General features: G+C 61.7%; 1 protein-coding gene across 4 annotated transcripts in view; it reads left to right on the top strand.

Moving 5' to 3' along the window:
• Nucleotides 1-11223, top strand: part of RXRG (retinoid X receptor gamma) — a 143877-nt gene extending 132654 nt beyond the window's left edge. For 2 of the 4 annotated variants that reach the window (XM_036343484.1, XM_036343481.1), the window contains exons 4-9: nt 693-872; nt 4374-4754; nt 5666-5798; nt 6829-6920; nt 7826-7931; nt 10733-11222. In XM_036343484.1, the coding sequence (XP_036199377.1) occupies nt 693-872; nt 4374-4754; nt 5666-5798; nt 6829-6920; nt 7826-7931; nt 10733-10880 (1040 nt within the window). In that variant the 3' untranslated portion in view covers nt 10881-11222. Of the gene's footprint in view, nt 1-692; nt 873-4373; nt 4755-5665; nt 5799-6828; nt 6921-7825; nt 7932-10732 lie in introns of all 4 variants that reach the window. The other 2 variants (XM_036343482.1, XM_036343485.1) reach the window with 2 other exon arrangements.
• Nucleotides 11224-18598: the final 7375 nt, after the last annotated feature.

Raw genomic sequence — 18598 nt, 5'->3', positions numbered from 1 at the left:
AAGAAGAAGAAATGCTTTACTAAGGACACTGAGGGCTCCACGGAGGCAGAACGTGTTGTAACTAAATACTGAGTTGCCTGATACAGTAAATGCAAACAAACCTAAGCTCAGGACCTTTCTAATATCGCTCCCGGGATTGGTGGCCCGAAGCACGGCTGGGATGGGCATCAGGACAGGCCCTAAGGGCTCAGTGTGGGGCTGGGACAGGGGCTCAGTGTGGGGCTGGGACAGGGGCTCAGTGTGGGGCTGGGACAGGCCTCGGGCTCAGTGTGGGGCTGGGACAGGGGCTCAGTGTGGGGCTGGGACAGGGGCTCAGTGTGGGGCTGGGACAGGCCTCGGGCTCAGTGTGGGGCTGGGACAGGGGCTCAGTGTGGGGCTGGGACAGGGGCTCAGTGTGGGGCTGGGACAGGCCTCGGGCTCAGTGTGGGGCTGGGACAGGGGCTCAGTGTGGGCTGGGACAGGGGCTCAGTGTGGGGCTGGGACAGGCCTCGGGCTCAGTGTGGGCTGGGACAGGGGCTCAGTGTGGGGCTGGGACAGGGGCTCAGTGTGGGGCTGGGACAGGCCTCGGGCTTCTCCGAGGGTCATCTTTGCTTCCTGCCATGGGATAGGCCAGTTTCTGGGGGTTGGGGTGGGGGTGGGGGGAGGAGAAGGGGTGAGAGGAGCAGGCACACACGTGGCTGCTCTCCCCGCAGGCAAGCACTACGGCGTGTACAGCTGTGAGGGCTGCAAAGGCTTCTTCAAGCGCACGATCCGCAAGGACCTGCTGTACACCTGCCGGGACAACAAGGACTGCCTCATCGACAAGCGCCAGCGCAACCGCTGCCAGTACTGCCGCTACCAGAAGTGCCTGGTCATGGGCATGAAGCGGGAAGGTAGGCCTCCCCCAGGGCGCAGGCCCAGAAACACGCGGGGTCACGTGACAAATGCAGGGCCCCTGGGAAGCAGGTGGAGGGGCGGCTGCAGTGACCGCAGTCATGTCTGTCTGCTGAAGTGGGTATGGGCGTCCGGTCAGTCCCGGTGGCGCCTCAGCCCGTAGATCTGCCTGTGAGGGGGGCCGGCCCTGACACCCAACGAGGAGGGAGAGGGTCCGAGCGCTGCTGCGAGAGAATGCTACCTGAGGACTGAGCCCCGGGAGCCTCAGTGTGTCCGATGGAGAAGCACCTAATCAGCCGTTCGCCAGCTGGGGAGGTGGGCTGGGGTGAGCGGGTGAGGGGCACCGTGACCCAGGCTCCAGACAGTAATGAGCAGGGCTCCCCTGGCTGGGACTGGACGCCCCTGTAACGTCTGACGATTCTCAGATCCGCAGACCCAAACCTGGGCTCCTGATACTCTGGCCCCCAGTCCCCCCGTCTTAGGAAGTGGCCATTTCCCAGCCGCTCAGACCAGAAACCACTGGACCCCATTTCTCTGATACACCACACTCGATGGGCAGACATCGCATCTCTCCCTCAAGCGGTGTCTGACTCTAGACCAGTGGTTCTCAACCTCGGCTGCACATGAGAATCACCTGGGAATCCTTTTAAAATCCTGATTTCTGGGCCTCATCCTCCGGAAATTCTGTTTCTTTGTTACTAATGTTGTGGCCCCACCCCATCACACAGAAACAGAATTTCTGGAGGATGAGGCCCAGAAATCAGGATTTTAAAAGGATTCCCAGGTGATTCTCATGTGCAGCCGAGGTTGCGAACCACTGGGATAGAGTCTATTCTCCCTGCTCCATCTGCTCTCACCACACTCCCAGCGGCCACACTCTTCGCTCCTCCCGCTGCTCCTGGCTCCCACCCCTATCGGCGAGGGCGCCGGGAGGGCGAGGCGCACTGGGTCAGGCCCACTTCCCCTCCAGGCCGCCGCCCTCAGTGGCCACAGGCTGGGAGACGGAGGCGGGAGCAGCTGCGGGCGCTGTGCTCCTCCAGAGTGGCCGCCACTGCCCTGCGGCCAGCACGGGAGACTCATGACCCACAGCACCTCCCGCCGGCCAGAGGGCTGGTGTATGCGGCCGGTCGCCCCCAGGGCGGGTGAGACCAGCTTCAGGGTGACGTGGAGAAACAATCCTTTGTGTTAAGTGCATATGATTGAACTGAAGCAGCGATTTCAACTTTGTTCATCTCACAGCACCCAGTAACCCATCACTAAAATTCTGTGGCACATCAAAAAGCATAGTATTTTTTGGGCTAACCTGACCCAAAAAAGGTATGCTTTAGATTCATTCACACTGGATAGCTACTTACGTTTGAGGGCTGGGCGGTCTGGGCTAAGGCGGGACATGGGTGCTATGTGAGGTCACCCGGCGCCCCCTGGATGTGCCCTGATGGGGCAGCAGCTCAGAATGTCTGCCAAGCAGACGCCCCACCAGCAGACTGACTCCTCGGGCAGGACAGCAGGACAGCAGGACAGCACGTGCTGCGGCCCCGGGTCATGCCATTCATGGAGAAGGGTGGGGAATAGAGCTGCCCCCCGAGGCCCAGGTCCCCTCCTGTGAGGCCTGCAGGCGATTTTCCTTGAGAGCCCGACTGCGGCAGAAACCCATTGAGGCCACAGAGGGCTTCCCCCCACTGCTCTCCTGGCTTTTAACGAACCTTGAAAAATTAACACAAGGCGCATTCAACTTTAACGAGTAAATGCAGCTGATGATGAGTGCGTGTGACAGGTCTGTGCACTGGCGGTGAGTGAGGACCCACGGGGACAGGAAGGAGGAGAGAGGAGGGGGACCTGCAGGAGGAAGGACCCATCAGGAGATGGGCCGGCTGGGCAGAAGCCCGGGGGGTACGGAGCGGCCGGAAGAGGAAATACCCACCCGGTGAACTTTTTGTAATTATCTCATTACTCCTCACAAGCCAAGCTCAGTCAAGGGCCACAGTCCCCCTCCCATCCGGGGAAACTGAGGCTGTGTCTGCTGTCGTTGGCCGGGCAGTGGTGGAGGCCGTTTTTGAAAAGATGCTTTGCCCCGCACGCTGCTCTCCTCCTCTCTCCTGCTGTCTCCTCTTCCTTTTCCTGTGTCTCTTCCTCCCCCTGCCCCTGCTTTGTCCTCTCTCCTTGGTTCCCGGGCTCCCGCCCTCCCACCTGGCCCACCCCCCACTGAAGACCGTTTTCCGAGGCTGCTGGGGGGTCCACCCAGGAGCTGTGGGGGGCGAGACCCTACGCCAGTGATGGCGAACCTATGACACACGTGTCAGAGGTGACACGCGAACTCATTTTTTTGGTTGATTTTTCTTTGTTAAATGGCATTTGAATATATAAAATAAATATCAAAATATAAGTCTTTGTTTCACTATGGTTGCAGTTTGGAATATCAAAAAATTTCTATATGTGACACGGTACCAGAGTTAAGTTAGGGTTTTTCAAAATGCTGACACGCCGAGCTCAAAAGGTTCGCCATCACTGCCTTATGCCCTCCTCCTCCTGTCGGAGACCAGGGGCCTCGCTGGCAGGACAGGTCAGGGGTCCCGCCCGGGTTCCGGTCAGAGAGCAGCTTGGGGCGTGGACGGTGGCAGGAGGGAGGGAGGGAGGGAAGCAAGAGGCCGGAGTGGCCAGTGGAGCGGCCACGTGAGCCACTGGGTCCCACGCGAGCCACCCGCTTAGCGACCATGTCCTTCTTGGGGCTTGAGCAGTGCTGACTCTGCTGTGCTCTGGAGTGAGGGGCGGACACCAGCGCTTCCTGGGGATGGACATGACCGCGATGCTGTGGGAGGACAGGGCCGTGATCGGCCTCACGCCCACGCACAGACCCAGAGGCGTGGGGTGGGGGGGGCGCGCGGGGCCAGGAGGCGATGGAAACGCTCAGCTTGGGCGGTGGGGTCACTGCAGCTCCAGCTTTGCCCAGGTTCCGGCCCCCCCCCCCCCCCAATCAGCCTTGGGTCTGGAATGCCATCCGGGTGACTTACAAACCCCCCACGGCCCCGAAGAGCATCTCTGACGCGGATCAGGTGCCCTGTGCTCAGGCTGCTGCCCGGGCAGAGCTGATGGGATGTGAATGCCAAGGGTGCTGCCTGGGCCCTGATGGGCAGGAGGGCAAGGCGAGGGGCCTCCCCCTTAGCCCCTGCAAGCTCAGGGCTTACTGGAGGGCAGCGGGAGGGAGGAGGGCCGCGGGGCACGGGAGAGCGGCTCGTGAAGAGAGGGCAGATCAGAGGTGGTCAGAGTTTCAGGGTCGGGCTGGTGTCTGTGGGGGTGTCTAGTGGCGTCGCCACCCAACTGGGGAGGACATGGACTCTGGGCCCGCAGACCCGCACAGGTGTGAGCAGGTAGCATCTGCCAGCATCGCAGCACCCCGATTCAGCGCTGAGGTGACGCCCAGCTTACACAGGAGGCGTAGGCAGGTCGCCCCTTCCCCAGCGCTGTCCCGGCACCGGGTGCCATCTGTGTCCTTTGTGTGCCAGCCGTGCAGGAGGAGAGGCAGAGGAGCCGGGAGCGGGCAGAGAGCGAGGCGGAGTGCGCGGGGGGCGCCCACGAAGGCATGCCCGTGGAGAGGATCCTGGAGGCGGAACTGGCCGTCGAGCCGAAGACAGAGTCCTACGGCGACATGAGCATGGAGAGCTCGGTATGTGCCCTGGGCACCGCCGCTCCCCGGCCTGGAGGCGGAGGGTGTGCTGGGGCCCCGATTCCAGCCTCAGAACTTGTCCCGTTTCAGACCAACGACCCTGTCACCAACATCTGCCACGCGGCCGACAAGCAGCTGTTCACCCTGGTCGAGTGGGCCAAGCGCATCCCCCACTTCTCAGGCCTCTCGCTGGAGGACCAGGTCATCCTGCTCCGCGCAGGTAGGGCTGTGGGGCCCTCGCTTCTCGGCACAATCGGCACAGTCGCTGGGGCTGCCACTGGAAGTTCCCCCGGGACCGGGACCCTCAACCCGCCCGACTGTGTCCACGCTGACGGCAGGATCGCTCGCCAGGGCGGCCCTTTCTCTGGGTGACCCGCAGGCCCTCAGTCTCGGAGACCTCCCAATCCCCAGGGACAGTCTCTGTGAGTGGAGCAGGGACTCTTCCTCGTGAATTTTACTGGGCTCCGTAGCTCGCGTCTAACTTTTGAAGACAGTTCAGTCCTTTTGGTTGAGGCCCGCCTGACGCCACGCCCCATCACTGCTCTGAAATCGGAAAGTACAGGCATTCCCACCTCACAGGGAGGCGCGGAGCCACCCACTCAGGCTCAGGCGAGTCCTAGATGCAGCCGGGCCCTTCCTATTTTGAGGTTCTTTGTGCCGCGCCCTCGGTGGCTTCCATTTCTGGGCACGGAGCAGCTGACACCTGCCAGGTCTCTTCATCACTGAGCCCGCAGGCGGACGCTATGAAGACTGGCGGAGGCCGGGAGCCACGTCCCTGTTAGATAAGGAGCCCGCAGTGGCCGTGACCAGAGCTCCGCGCTGTGCCAGCGCCGCTAGACACCCCACAGACACCAGCCCGCTATGAGCCAACCCCCCACCGCCCCCCGCGGTGACAGCTAACACAGCGCTGGCCCTGTTCCATGCTCAGTCCATATTTGCTGATTGACGGGGGGAAGCAGAGCCCTGTCCTCAAGCTGGCCTTCCGGGCTGCACCGGGGAGACTGGGGGAGCCACGAGCCAGGGGACCCCGGCATTTCACCTCCCTGCACTTCCGATTCGGCTTTGTTCCCCGGGTGATTTCCATGAAGCGAGACTGGTCGGGGGCCCTCACAGCCTCCTCTCGCCCCACAGGGTGGAACGAGCTTCTGATCGCCTCCTTCTCCCACCGCTCGGTCTCCGTGCAGGACGGCATTCTCCTGGCCACCGGGCTGCACGTGCACCGGAGCAGCGCCCACAGTGCTGGCGTGGGCTCCATCTTTGACAGGTGTGGCTTCTGCGTCACTGTGTGTGTGCCTCTGTATGTGCACGTGTGTATGCGTGTGTGCACGTGTGCTGTGGGCAGTGACAGGATGTGGATAGACAGAGCCAAGAGCCGCCCGTGGCTAGAAGCAGAGACCAGGAAGCCAGTGAGAACGTGGGCCTGGAGGCTGAGGGAGGATTAAGAGAAAGGCTGAGACCGCGAGGTGGAGCGGGTCAGCGCCAGCACAGGCGCGCGCAGAGGGGGACCCGTGACCCCTGTGGGTTCCAGAGGAGAGGCTGGTGGTCGACATGACCTGCTAAGTTGGGGCCGGGGTGTTGACCTGCTTCTCCCTGGGGCAGGGATGGGCAGGGGCCAGGACTGGACCCGAGGAGTCCAGGCCGCGGTTTGCTGGGCTCTGTGGCAGGATCTCAGGTCAGGTGGTGACGGCCTCCGTCTGGGGTTTTGTGTCCTAAATGCTGCTGAGGGAATCAGCCCTGTGCTCAGGGGGCGAGTGAAATGAGAGGTGAATGGCTCAGGTGAGAGGATGGAGGACAGGAGAGAGGAGGTCTCCGTCCAAGTGCAAGGCCCCCCGGGCCCCTGCCCAGCTCCATCACAGTCGGTCCGTGGCCACGTGATGTCCACCTCGTGTCTCCTCTCCTGTGTCATTCCCACCACGTGTCATTCCCTCCTGGTCCTCTGTGGGCTCCGGCCCCGTCCTGGCCTGTGGGCTTCTCCGGCCACTGCGTGCAGTCCCCCCGTGTTCTCGGCATGCAGGCCCTCTGCTCGGCCTGTTGCATTTCTACTGATTTCCAACTCCAGGCTGCCTCTCCAGCCTGTGTCACCCGCCACCGGTGTGCCCTTGGGCTTGGCTATTGGTGGCTCCTGGCTTTACCTGGCTGCGTGTGCTTCCATGTCTGAGATCAGGGGCCACACCTTCTCCCCTCCACGCCCTGGTCCCTGGTGCATGGTCTGGAAATGGGGCGGGTGCATAAGAGATGTCGCTCGCGCTCACTGTCCTGATCTCATTGTCGCCTGCCGTGTTTCCTGGGAACAGAGTCCTGACCGAGCTGGTCTCCAAAATGAAAGACATGCAGATGGACAAGTCGGAGCTGGGGTGCCTGCGCGCCATCGTGCTGTTTAACCCAGGTGAGGCGTGGTGGGGCGCTCAGCGCAGCACCGGCACGCCGGGCCTTGAGCTCAGCCAGGACAGGGACGCAGGGCCAGGATGCTGTCCCGGGTGGGCACGGGGCCAGCTCCTCATGGCCTCCACTCCCAGCGCTGTCTTGGAGAATCCTGAGTGGGTGTGGGTGTTTGGGTCGGGGGAGAGGAGAGATGGCAGTGGCCTTGGGTGGCAGGGAGGGAGGTGGTCAGAGTCCGCATGGAATTTTAGGCAAAGCCCACAGGATTTGCCGATGGATTAGGTGTCGATGTGCTGATGTGGGAGGAAGAGAGGTGTTAGATATAGTTCTCAGAGCTGTTGGCTTCGTTTCCCTGAACAGGTGGGAGAGTAGAGTTCTCATTGATGGAGATAGGGCATGGGGCGGGGGGTGGGAACCAGGACTGTGTTTGGCCTGGTGCCTGGAGGCTGGGGGAGAGGAAGATTCAGAAAGCGCCCGAGAAGGGACACCAGGGAGACAGGTGGGAGCAGCGATGGTGTCCTGGTGGCCTGCAGGCAGGAAGAGGAGGTGTCAGGAGGGGTGCAGCTTCCCAGACGCGTGTGGTTGGGGGGAGGGGGAGATGGGCTCTGGGATCCGTAGTTGGCCCTCAGTTCACTGATGCGGGACCTGGTCTCTGGCTTTGTACCATCTCATCATTGAGTCCATGCTTAGCGCACAGTAGGCCCACACGTGAAGGGACTGTTTCTGGAATGGCCAGATGAGGTAAAACTCCTGAGAGGCGGCAGTGGGCACCTTGGCCCCCACAGTCTGGGGTCATTGTTTCCCAGGTGCTCCCTCCTGTGGGCGTCTGGTGACTCCAGGGGAGCTGGCCTGCGGGGCGGGGCCGCCTCTGCGGAGGGCATCACCGGAGCTTAAATCAGTCATCTGTTCCAGATGCCAAGGGTCTGTCCAACCCCTCTGAGGTCGAGACCCTTCGGGAGAAGGTCTACGCCACCCTCGAGGCCTACACCAAGCAGAAGTACCCGGACCAGCCGGGCAGGTGAGGCGCTGGAGGCCTGGCCGTGACGGGTGTCCCGTCCTCACCGCACTGACGGGCAGTGGGCGGCAGGCACGGGCGAGGTTGTTCCCAAATGGGACTGAATCTCCTCGGCGAGCTCAGGGGAGCAGAGCCCAGGCCGTGCCGACAGGCTCGTCTTTAAGCGCTGGACGCACAAGCTCGTCCATGAATGGGTGGGTCTCATTATCTCTGATTTCTGACCAGTCACGGAGCTCAGAAAGGTCAGGAGCTGCCCAAGGTCCCAGAGCTGGGGTGCGGGGGAGGGAGTGCAGGGGGTGGTTGGGGGGTGGCTGGACAGGAGCCTAGGCCTCCCTGGTGCCAAAGGGCTGGGGTTGCCAGGGACTGCATGGCCTGCCTGCCCCGCACCCCCGCCCGAGACGGCTCTGGTAGCCAGCAGTGGTGACCTTTGGTCCCGGCTGCCCTGCTGGTCTGGGCCTGGGCTCCTTGTCTGAGAAGGACGTGTCCAGGAGCTCTCAGACCACTTGGCCGTCGCCCAGGCCATTAAACTATGTTCTCAGATGTTTCCCCCAAAGCACAGCTCAGTGAAAGTTCCCCTCCTCGGCCAGCTCACAGCTCAAATCTCATAGGAAACTGAAAGCAGAACCTGAAAAACTGCCTTGAAGACATTAGTTTGGTTTCAGCATTACTTTTCTAGGCTCCCAGTTCTCGCAGTGACGGGGTGAGGGCTGATTTCTGCGAAGCCATTTTCCTGGGTCCCCCGCCAGTTCCTGCCCACTGTCTGCGGGAGTCTGTGAGTCGCCCCAAGCGGTGGGCCTCAGCCAGTGGGCACAATAACGGGCATTAGGGTGGGTGAGCCAGAGGTGGGGCGCCGTGGGCAGCCTCTCCCTCTGGAAAGACCCCTCCCTGCACTCACTTCCATTGGTGAGAACTTGGTCACGTGGCCACCGAGTACCACAGCCACGGAGGGAGGGCAGGGGGTTGGCGGACTCCTGGTGTCTCCTGCCGCAGGTGAGATGAAGGGCCCAACACCAGGCCTGGTGCCTGTGCCCTCAGCCCCGGGGAAGCGCGGCCTGTGGGGATTCTGCTGAATCCAGCCCTGAGACAACCTACCCGTTCCTGAGCACACACCGTGTGCAGGCGTTGGGAGAAGCTCAGAATGGCTCTAGTCCGGTCTCTACCTTAAACCGACCAACCAAAAAACAAACAAATAAACGAACAACTACCCCAAAACCCAACAGCAAAAGACAACCCCCAGAAAACCAAACCTTGCCTTTTCCTTATTATAAAAGCAGAGCAAGCTTTGGTAGGAAACAAGGAAAACGTTTTTAAAACATAAAACAGGTAGTAAAAGTTGGTTGTAAATGTTGGGGTATGTTTCCTTCCAGTCTCCTTGTGTAGACAAGGAGCGTTTACAGCCTGAAGCTACACAGCCTGGCGGGCTCTCTCCCTCCCAAAGCCATTTCGGTGTTTCATCAAGTGTTAAAAACCACATCGTCGCTTCGGACGACTTTGTGGGATTTCACGAGTTGGGTGGGGGGAGTGTGTTCTGACTCGCTTGGCATTCCGGCTGTTCCTAATGACTCACTTAGAAAATGCGGCCACTTGACCGTTTTTCCCTGAAGGGGCTGCCAGGGGCCTGGGCTTGGGCAGAGCTGGGGAGTTCAGGGAGGGGTGCAGAGGCTGGGCCCCTGGGTGTCCCTGGGGTGTGGACACCCAAGGTGACCACCCTGAGGCTGAGCAGCTCCATCAGGGATGGCCCTGGGCTCAGCCAGGTAGGAAAGTGCTGAGGTCGCCTCTGGTTTGCAGTGACGGGAGGAGGGCATCCAGGGGCGGGGAGGCCTGGCTCTCAGTGGTGCAGCGCTGCCACCCTGTGGACGCTTCAGAACACACGCCACGGGGTCTCGCTCCGCCCTGGGGGGGCCGGCTCCGGAGGCGGGACAGCAGGCAGACCCCTGGCTGTGACTGTGAACCTCTTAGTTCCCTGGTCCCCACCTCAGCTCCAACCTCCAGGACAGACGGCAAAGGGAGCCATAGCACAGTATCTCGGCATGTTACAGGCTGTAAAACAGGCACTTCTAGAGTAAAACAGCATTTCCAGCGTTCGTCTAAGTGCACTTTCTAGAGAAGCTGTGTCCTTTGCCAAATTCTGTAAAAGCCTCTGGTGCGGCCACCCGGCTCAGCCTCCCCCTTCACCCAGCCCAGTGGTCGGCAAACTACGGCTCGCGAGCCACATGTGTCTCTTTGGCCCCTTGAGTGTGGCTCTTCCACAAAATAAATACCGACCTCTGCACATGGGCCACGAAGTTTCAATCGCACTGTACGTGCGCGCCCACACGTGGTATTTTGTGGAAGAGCCACACTCAAGGTGCCAAAGAGCCGCACGTGGCTCCATGGCTCGCGAGCCGCAGTTTCCTGACTGCTGACCCAGCCGCTCTTCGCCGCACGCAGCACCTTTCACGCGCGCTCGGCGCCGTGTGACCACACTTCCGGAGGTCTGTTTTGGCCTTGGTACAGACCTCCGTTTTTCCGTGTAGAGAAGCAGCTGGTGCTGTTCTATTTTTCTGTGTTGACACATTTCCTTGTGGCATGAACACAGAAACATACATGTTTCCAGGATGCTAACACTCCATTTGAACTCTTCTCATCGGACGTGTCCCTCTAAGAAGACACCTCCCCTCCAGCCTTTTCTGCCGCCCCCTGGGGTTAGGTTCTCTGGTGCCCTCATCCCTGCCAGGCTCCCTCTTCCATCACCGGTGCCCAGAGGACGGACCCTGGCCCTGTCCCTGGGCTGTGCGGGGCCCTGACCCTCCCGGTCTCCGCAGGTTCGCCAAGCTGCTGCTGCGCCTGCCCGCCCTGCGCTCCATCGGCCTGAAGTGCCTGGAGCACCTCTTCTTCTTCAAGCTCATTGGGGACACGCCCATCGACACCTTCCTGATGGAGATGCTGGAGACCCCGCTGCAGGTCACCTGAGCCCCCGGCCCGCCTCCCGCCTGGCGGAGCTCCGGGCAGCTGTGTGGGGACCCGTCCTGCCCAGGCTCCCCCGCTTCCCACCGACCCTTCCTGCCCTGGAATGTGATGTTTATAATAAAGAACCCTTTCTACGCACAGGCCTTTGTGGGGGGGAGTTCTGAATGTCAGAGGACAGCCTTCTCGCTCTCTAAGGGGCGGGACCTTTCCGGAAGTTCTTGGAAAGCTAACCGGCCCCTGTGCATATGGGTGTTCGCATTATTTTTCACTTCCCACGGAAAGCAAGCGGACGAGCAATGACCTCACACATCTGCCCCCCGTGGTGCTGGAGCGAACCGTCCCAGAAGTGGGAGCAGTGCCCGGGTCGGGCGCGGAGTGGCTGGGCTGAGGCAGCTGGTTTTTCTGCTTGTTTTTTCCTCCTAAGAATAATAAGCAGACAGAGCCTGGTCTGGGCCGGGGTGGGGGGTGGGGGGGACATCAAGCATAAGGCCAAGCAAAGATGGTCTCTTGACGGGAAGTTTCTTGGGCAAGACCAGAGTCCACCCACTTTAGTTTCCATTATTACCTAACCCACGTCACCTGCTCTTAGAGGGGAAAGAGACCCTCCTAGCCTCTCGCCCTCCCAGCCCTACTGTGTGCAGACCTGTGCTCCCTGAGGGCAGGGGCCTCCCCGCCCAGCTTCCGCAGGGCACCTCGAACCTGCAGGAGCCAGGGCTGGGCTCCAGTCATAGTCACAGCTCCCCGGGGCACGCGGCCCTCCTGCCTCCGCGGCTGGCGGGGCGACCGAGGCGGGGTTGCCACAGCATTTTGTGCATAGGAGGGGTCACTTAAAACGTCACGTGCACAGTAAACACTTCTTGGCCTCGACACTCTGTTCATACCATTCAGTGAAGCACCGCACGATCTTGGATTTCGGTCTAGGGCAGTGATGGCGAACCTATGACACGCGTGTCAGAGGTGACACGCGAACTCATTTTTTTGGTTGATTTTTCTTTGTTAAATGGCACTTAAATATATAAAATAAATATCAAAAATATAAGTCTTTGTTTTACTATGGTTGCAAATATCAAAAAATTTCTATATGTGACACGGCACCAGAGTTCAGTTAGGGTTTTTCAAAACGCTGACACGCCGAGCTCTAAAGGTTCGCCATCACGGGCCTTGGGGATTCCTCCTCAGCAATTTCCCTGACTTCCCTTTGTCTGCTGAGCAGTGGCTCTCACCAGGGGACAGTGCTGCTGTCCCACCTCCCGCTCCTCGAAGGTTTGGCAACATCTGAGGATGCCACACTGGGCAGACCCAGGGGCAGAGGGCATGGGTGCTGTTGCAGGGCTACCTGTGCAACTGTCCCCGCCACAGCGCCCCCAGCGGCAGCAGCGCGGGATGGGAGCCTGCTCACAGCTTCGCGAATGGGACAGAAAAGGAAGGGGTTCCTCTTGCTTGGGAATCTGGCTAAAGCCCCAGGTGAGGCCAGGAGGCCCCTCACGCTCCAGACAGGATCCGCCAGATGCACCCACAGGACCCAGAGACATCACGCGTGGATTCTGTAATCGTCCCCTCTTCACTGACTAGCATGTCCACAGAAGGCTCAGGTATAAGGAGAGAATTGCCAAGAACAAAGGGAACTCGGGGCAGAGCTATGGCTTTCCCCACCCCAGGGGCCCAGGAGGAGGGAGGGAGCCCCATCCCCAAGACCTCAAGTCAAATGGGGCCGCGACGGAGCCTCACAGGGCTGGTCGGGGGCTCCTGTGGGAAGGGGAGGCTGGTGTCTCCTGGCTGGAGGCTTCTCAGAGCCCCGAGGGGAGTGGGGGGCCTGCGGGCACAGGGCCCCGTGCCCCTCCTGACCGGGATCTCTGAAGACTGGAGCCACCTTGAGGGTGAGGCGGGCAGGGAGAGGGCAGCAGTGACTGTCACCACACCCGCCTCATCTGGCCAGGACTGGCATCTCTTGAGGACCAAGCTTAGAATATCTGAAGGTTCCGAGCCCACGGGGATGTCCTGCCGGACCAGGGGACAGCCCGCCGCAGTCAGGCGGGGGGTGGGACTACTGTGCGCAGTGACTAGGGGTCAAGCAGAGGTTGCTGTCATATCAAACACCAGGTGAAGGAGGGCATGCGGTGCCCACAGTGGATACCTGTGCCCTTCCCTCAGGACCTGAATAGCTCACCTGGGCCCCTAACCAGAGCCGCCGGGTGGGGACTTGCTCTGTGAAAGGCATCGCTGGGACATCCCCCTTTCTTCCCTGGAGGAGGGAAGTCAGACCCAAGGAGGAGAAGAGGGGGGAGGAGGGGGGAGAGAGAACTGCTCATGTCCCCTCCCAGGGTAGGTCCCGGGCCCGGGGAGGCCCACAGTCTGAGGCTTTGCAGTCAATGTGAGATGGAAGTTTGGATGCGACTGGACGTTTCAACTGGGGTCTCTGAGCTCTGCCCGGGGTCCTAGCTCAGGGAAGGGGCGGGATACTGCGGACCAGGCGCGGAGGACGTGGCTGGGAGAGAGGGAGCCCATGCCTGTCCGTGCCCCGCGTCAGATGTCCACATGCCAGTTGCACTAGTCAACGCGGCCACAGGCGCCCCCGACTGTCTCCCTCGGGCACAGCCCCTCACCCTCCGAGTCACTCCCACGTGCTCCAGGCAGGAGGCCTTGGGGGAGGCTTCCATCAGAGTCCTGTCTACTCAGAGGAACCGGCTCTCCCTTGCCTGCAGCCCCTGACCAGCTGGAGGGCACACAGGCCTGTGACTGAGTCACCGTGTTACATGTGAAGTTGAAGGCAGTGCCAGCCCCGTAACAGCAGAGGCTCCCAGGGCCGGCGATGGTTCGAGCCTCTCTCAGAGGCAGAGGGGGGCGTCTGAGAGCGGCTGCCTGCGAGTTCTCAATGGGCACGTGTTTTAGGGACACGCTCATGAGCTGAAAGACTGCGAGTGGCCACTGGGCACCGTGGAAAGGTGCTGCCCGGCCCTGCCCATGTTGGCAGGGTGATCGGGCCCTCGGGTGAGTGGAAGCCTCAGCCGTCTTAGTTCCAGAGTCTCGGTCGCGTGACCAGCAGAGGGCAGAACCCAAGCCCAGCTCAGAGCAGGTCATGTACCACCCACCACCCTCCCTGGGGGGCAGCGGGGTCCAGGGAGGGGGCTGACCACGTTGTCACATCAGCCCTACCGCCCGCCCGCCCACCCGCCCGCCTGCTGCAAGTTGTGGGACAGAAAGCACAAAACCCAGGTTGTCACTGCTAAGACTTTTTTCTGAAATTCTGGATTTCACTCCTTCAGACACTTCCTCCCCAAGAAAAGCCGGGTCCCACGGCGCAGCTGACCTACTGGGACGGCCGTCTGGCCTTGCTCACAGCCTGGGACACGTTTTCTTCCCGCGGAAGGATGTTCCCGGCCTGGCCTCCCAGCGCACGCTGCCTGGTTCCAAACTGGCTGAGCCACCTGTGCTCACATTTGCCAGCAGTTCCCCCGCCCCCTGTCCCCCCCCGTCCACCCCCCCACCGCAGGGGCGAGCATGGAGAGCGCGGGGGCGGGGAGGGAGAGTGGGGGGAGAGCGTGGGGGGGAGGGAGAGTGCGGGGGAGAGGGGGGGGAGGAGGGAGAGCGGTGGGGTGAGGTGGGGGGGAGAGCGCGATGCTTTCGGGATGCTGCCAGGGAGGGCAGGCAGGAAGTCACAGTGGACGCCGTCTCTAACCCTGCGTCCAGCGTCCAGTGTTGGTAGCCCAGGGCCCTCTCAGGGGTGGTGGGTCGAGAGACTGAGCAGGCGTCTGACCTGCGTCCGGATGTCCAGTAACTAGAAACAGTGACGCCGACTCGGGGCCCCGTTGTGGGGCGTGGAGCAGCCGTCCACGTCATCAAAAAGGGAAAAAAGGTTGGACCTGCATAACAATAACAAGTGAGCAAGAATGAGCATTCCAGTGTGTTTCAAAGGTGACTCTGAGCCCCTTCCACATCGCACTGTCGCCGGCTCCTAGCAGGAAGCCTGCCTGGGGAGTGAGTGGGCGGCAAAGGCGAGGCGCCCTCAGGAATGAAGGAAGGCCGACCCTCCTACGTGGGCGCGTACGGCCACGGGAGGCGGGGGTGTGGGTAGGTCAGGCTGGGCAGCTATTTGTCTGCAAAAGCGCACCTTGAAGCTGGTCCAGGCCGGGAACTGACTGCGGTTCCCTCACAGAGCTTTAGATGCTGAGCACGCCTGGCTGGTGGCCCAGTGGTTGAGCGTTGACCCACGCAGCAGGCAGTCACGGGCAGGGCGCGTGCCCGGTTGTGGGCTCGATCCCCAGTAGGGGGTGTGCAGGAGGCAGCCGATCCGTGTTTCGCTCTCACTGATGTTTCTATCTCTCTCTCCTCCACTCCTCTCTCTCAAGTCAATAAAAACATATTTTTAAGAAGCTGGGACACGCCCATCTGCTGTCCATGCTCAGACACAGCTTCCTGGAGGCGGGTGGGCTCTTGGGGTGTCCCTGGCAGCCAGGGGTTCCCCGGGCCTCGCCTCCTGCCACCGGCAGCAGAAACCGCCCCACAGCCGAGTGATTTGTCACCACCTTCCTCCACGGGCCGTGCTGGGGAGACAGCGTGTGGGGATGACGGTCTATTTTATTGTGCGGCGGTCATTCCCGCAGAGACTCTAACACATGTGCCTGTTCTTCAGAGCTCGGCAGTGTCCGCCCTGCCGCCCGCCTGGGAAGGTTCCCGCACAGGGACGCAGGCTCGGCCACGCCTGCTCCTCATTTCCCCGTGGTCCTCGGGGGCTCGCGCCACGCCCTGCACCGGCTCAGGGAACGGCCTTGCTTTTCTGGCACAAGGATTCCTGTCCTTCACCTCCACCCTCGCCTTCAGTGCCCGCCCCGTGGCGCCTTCCTTTCTCTCACTGGTCTCAGGGGTGACAGCGTCATCACTGTGTCTTTTCCAATCCTTTTTGGAAGTTGGCAAGTGTGCAAGCGAAGTGGGTGGGTGATGAAGGCAGATTGGGCACCATGACGAGCAGATGGTTGGGTTATTGGGGCCAAGGGCGTCCTCAGCGCTTCTCCCATCACCCCCGGGGGCAGGACCCAAACAGATGGGTTTGTGGCCTCACGACTGTGTGCAGACCCGAACCCCTGCCTGGCAGAGCTTGGGGCCGTGGAGGTGGCACGAGGCTGCTGTGCCTACAGGCGGCAGAAGCAGAGCCCTAGGAGCCTGTGGCAGGGGGGCGGGGCCGCAGAGAAAGACCGCGCTGCCGCCCCACCCTGGGCGGTCCTCCTGGGCCTCAGGACCCACAGACAGGTGAGGGGAGGCAGGGAGGCTTTCCTGCCTGTGTCCATGACGACGGGGTGTTGGCCTTTGGGGGCTTTGGGGGGCTAATTTGCAGTGTGACCTCCTGGGCACCAGGATGTGCTCACCCACAGAGCAGCACCCACCTCGCCCTCTGCCATGGTGTCTGACACTAGAGCCGGGCGAGCACCCAGCAGCCCGGCCGTGGCACGCCCACCGAGAGGCCACTGCAGTCCTGCCAGGAGGCTCGGGAAACCCCGTCTCCACTGGCTCCCTGGCTGCAGCCCCTCCAGCCCGGCTGGGAGGGACCAGGAGTGGCCCTGCCAGGAGGGGCTGGAGTCGGGCTGGGCTTGGAGGTGAGCGCTGTGTCCCAGGCAGGAGCCCGAGGACCCCCCACCCCCACCCCCAACGAGGCCTCTCTGGTCTAGAAACAAGGCCTCCAGAGCAGCTGAGGTCTGTCCCCAGGAGGTGTCTGCTTAGCCACCTCCCAGTCCCACCAGCTCTTTGCACCAGAAAGGGGGGCCTTGTCCCCAGTGGTACCCTGAGAGGCGGGTCGGCATCCCGGGGGCCCCACTGCCCTCTGGGACCTCTGACTGAGCGGCCCGCGGTTCCGGCACAGGCTTCTGACACGCGGCCCGAGGTCCGAGCTGGACGCTGGAAGTGGCTAAACACCCTGACCTACCGGGCCCAGCCTCGCTGCTCTGTGGCCACTGTAAGAGGAAGGGTCCTGGAGCCATCACCCCGGGACACGGAAATCAGCCTCTGACTCAGCCCCGGCCGCGGAGTCGGGTCTCGGAGAGTGTGTCTCTCAAAGCTCCCAGGGCTGCTGGGGGCAGTCGGAGGTCAAGATGCTGGTTGCACACCAGGCGCTGGGCCCAGTAGGTGACTCACCACCCAGGTCCTCCGGCTCCTGTCCCATCTCACATCACCGTGACTGTCAGCCCCCTGGCTGAGGCCTGCAGGCCCATGGACAGCGCCCTCTGGGCCCTGACCTCACCCAGCCACACCTGCCCTGTGCCTGCTGAGCCTGCCCTTTGGGGGTGGGCGTGGGGAGTGTGGACCTGTCTCTCTGATCCTCATTGAATCCTAAGGCCACGAGGCCACTGGCCACCACAACCCAAACCTCAGTTGTGGCTCCAGGACAAGGGCTCAGAGGCACGGAGTGTGGATCCTCCCGAGACCTCGCAGCCCAGGGCAGGGGTGGCTGTGGCATCGGATCTGGATCTGACCTTCGTCTCCTGGCCTCAGGGAGAGGAGGCTGCCGGTGGCCACGAGGTCGCACGAGCTATGCAGGCGAAGACAGCGACAGCTGCTCTCTCATGCGCGTCCGTCGGGCGAGGCTACACTTGCTGCTGTAAGGAGCTGGACACCACACTGCAGGCTCCAGGGTGACGGCGAGGAGGCGCTGTGGATGGCCGACGCTGGGGCCCACGCTGATAGCCTCCACTTCCCTCTTGACACCAGACTTCGGGGTCGCTGTGCGGAAGGGGAGCAGGAGACGCAGGCTGGCTGCCACACGGTCCCTCGGCCATAACCCACGCCACCCACCCACGGCCATGGGCCAAAGCACAAACATCCACTTTGAGGGCCTCGTGCTCAGAAGGAGAAGCGGATCTGAGACCTGGTGAGGGCTTGTCGCCGCACCCCTGCGTGTGAGGACGGGCTGCCAGCGGGTGGCGGAGGGGACACGGCGTCCAGGACAAGAGGCCGGGCTCGAGGGCAGCGCACCGCGGTCGCACGGCTTTCCTGCTGTGTGAACTCGCCCCCTCGGAGTCCTTGCCCCTCCACCACTCAAACGCTGAAAAATTCCAACGGGTTACAAAGCGAGCGAATAGATAGAGATTCCGTGTCAAGCCTTCCATTCCCGATAGTCCCCTCAGGGTCCACGCGCCGTCATATTTCTCACTGGCTAATGCCTGTCAGCAGCAGCTCTTCCTTCGGAAACGGAGGAATTCCAGGCACGACTCGCTGAAGACCCATCTTGCGACCATCCATCCTTTGACTTGGGGTGTGAGATGACATTATGTGACGTTTTGAGTCGTTATTTGCAAAACCCTCCTTTTTCGGCCAACCTCTTCCCGAAGAATCTTCACCTCCTTAGGGGGGAGCCTGGATTTGGGGTGCCCCAGCCCTACAGAAGCGGCTTGGGCAGTTGGCCCACCGAAACTCAGTGCATTAAAGTAAAACCAGAGGCTCAGCCGCCCAGCTGACAAGCTTCCGGGGACCCAACCCGCCTGGCCTGGAGGGCCTGGGTGGCTGGTCATTCGCGCTGCGCTCAGCTCTGCCAGCACTCAGCCTTCGCCCCAGGGCCCAAGACTCAGCAACGAGCAGGAAAATCGTCTGCTTGCGTGGAGTTAGCATCCCAGGCAATGGAAACCCCGAGGAACCCTGTGGGGAACGAGTTCTGTTTCAGGGAGAGGGCGTGAGGGAGAAGACTGTGCGAGGAAGGGAAGAGAGGATGCGTGTGGGGCGGGCATCACCACCTTTGA

The sequence above is a fragment of the Myotis myotis genome, unplaced genomic scaffold (assembly GCF_014108235.1).
Source record: "Myotis myotis isolate mMyoMyo1 unplaced genomic scaffold, mMyoMyo1.p scaffold_m19_p_18, whole genome shotgun sequence".
In the NCBI taxonomy this organism is placed as follows: Eukaryota; Metazoa; Chordata; class Mammalia; order Chiroptera; family Vespertilionidae; genus Myotis; species Myotis myotis.
The sequence above is the reverse complement of the archived record's forward strand: the minus strand, read 5'-3'. Positions and strand labels throughout refer to the sequence as shown.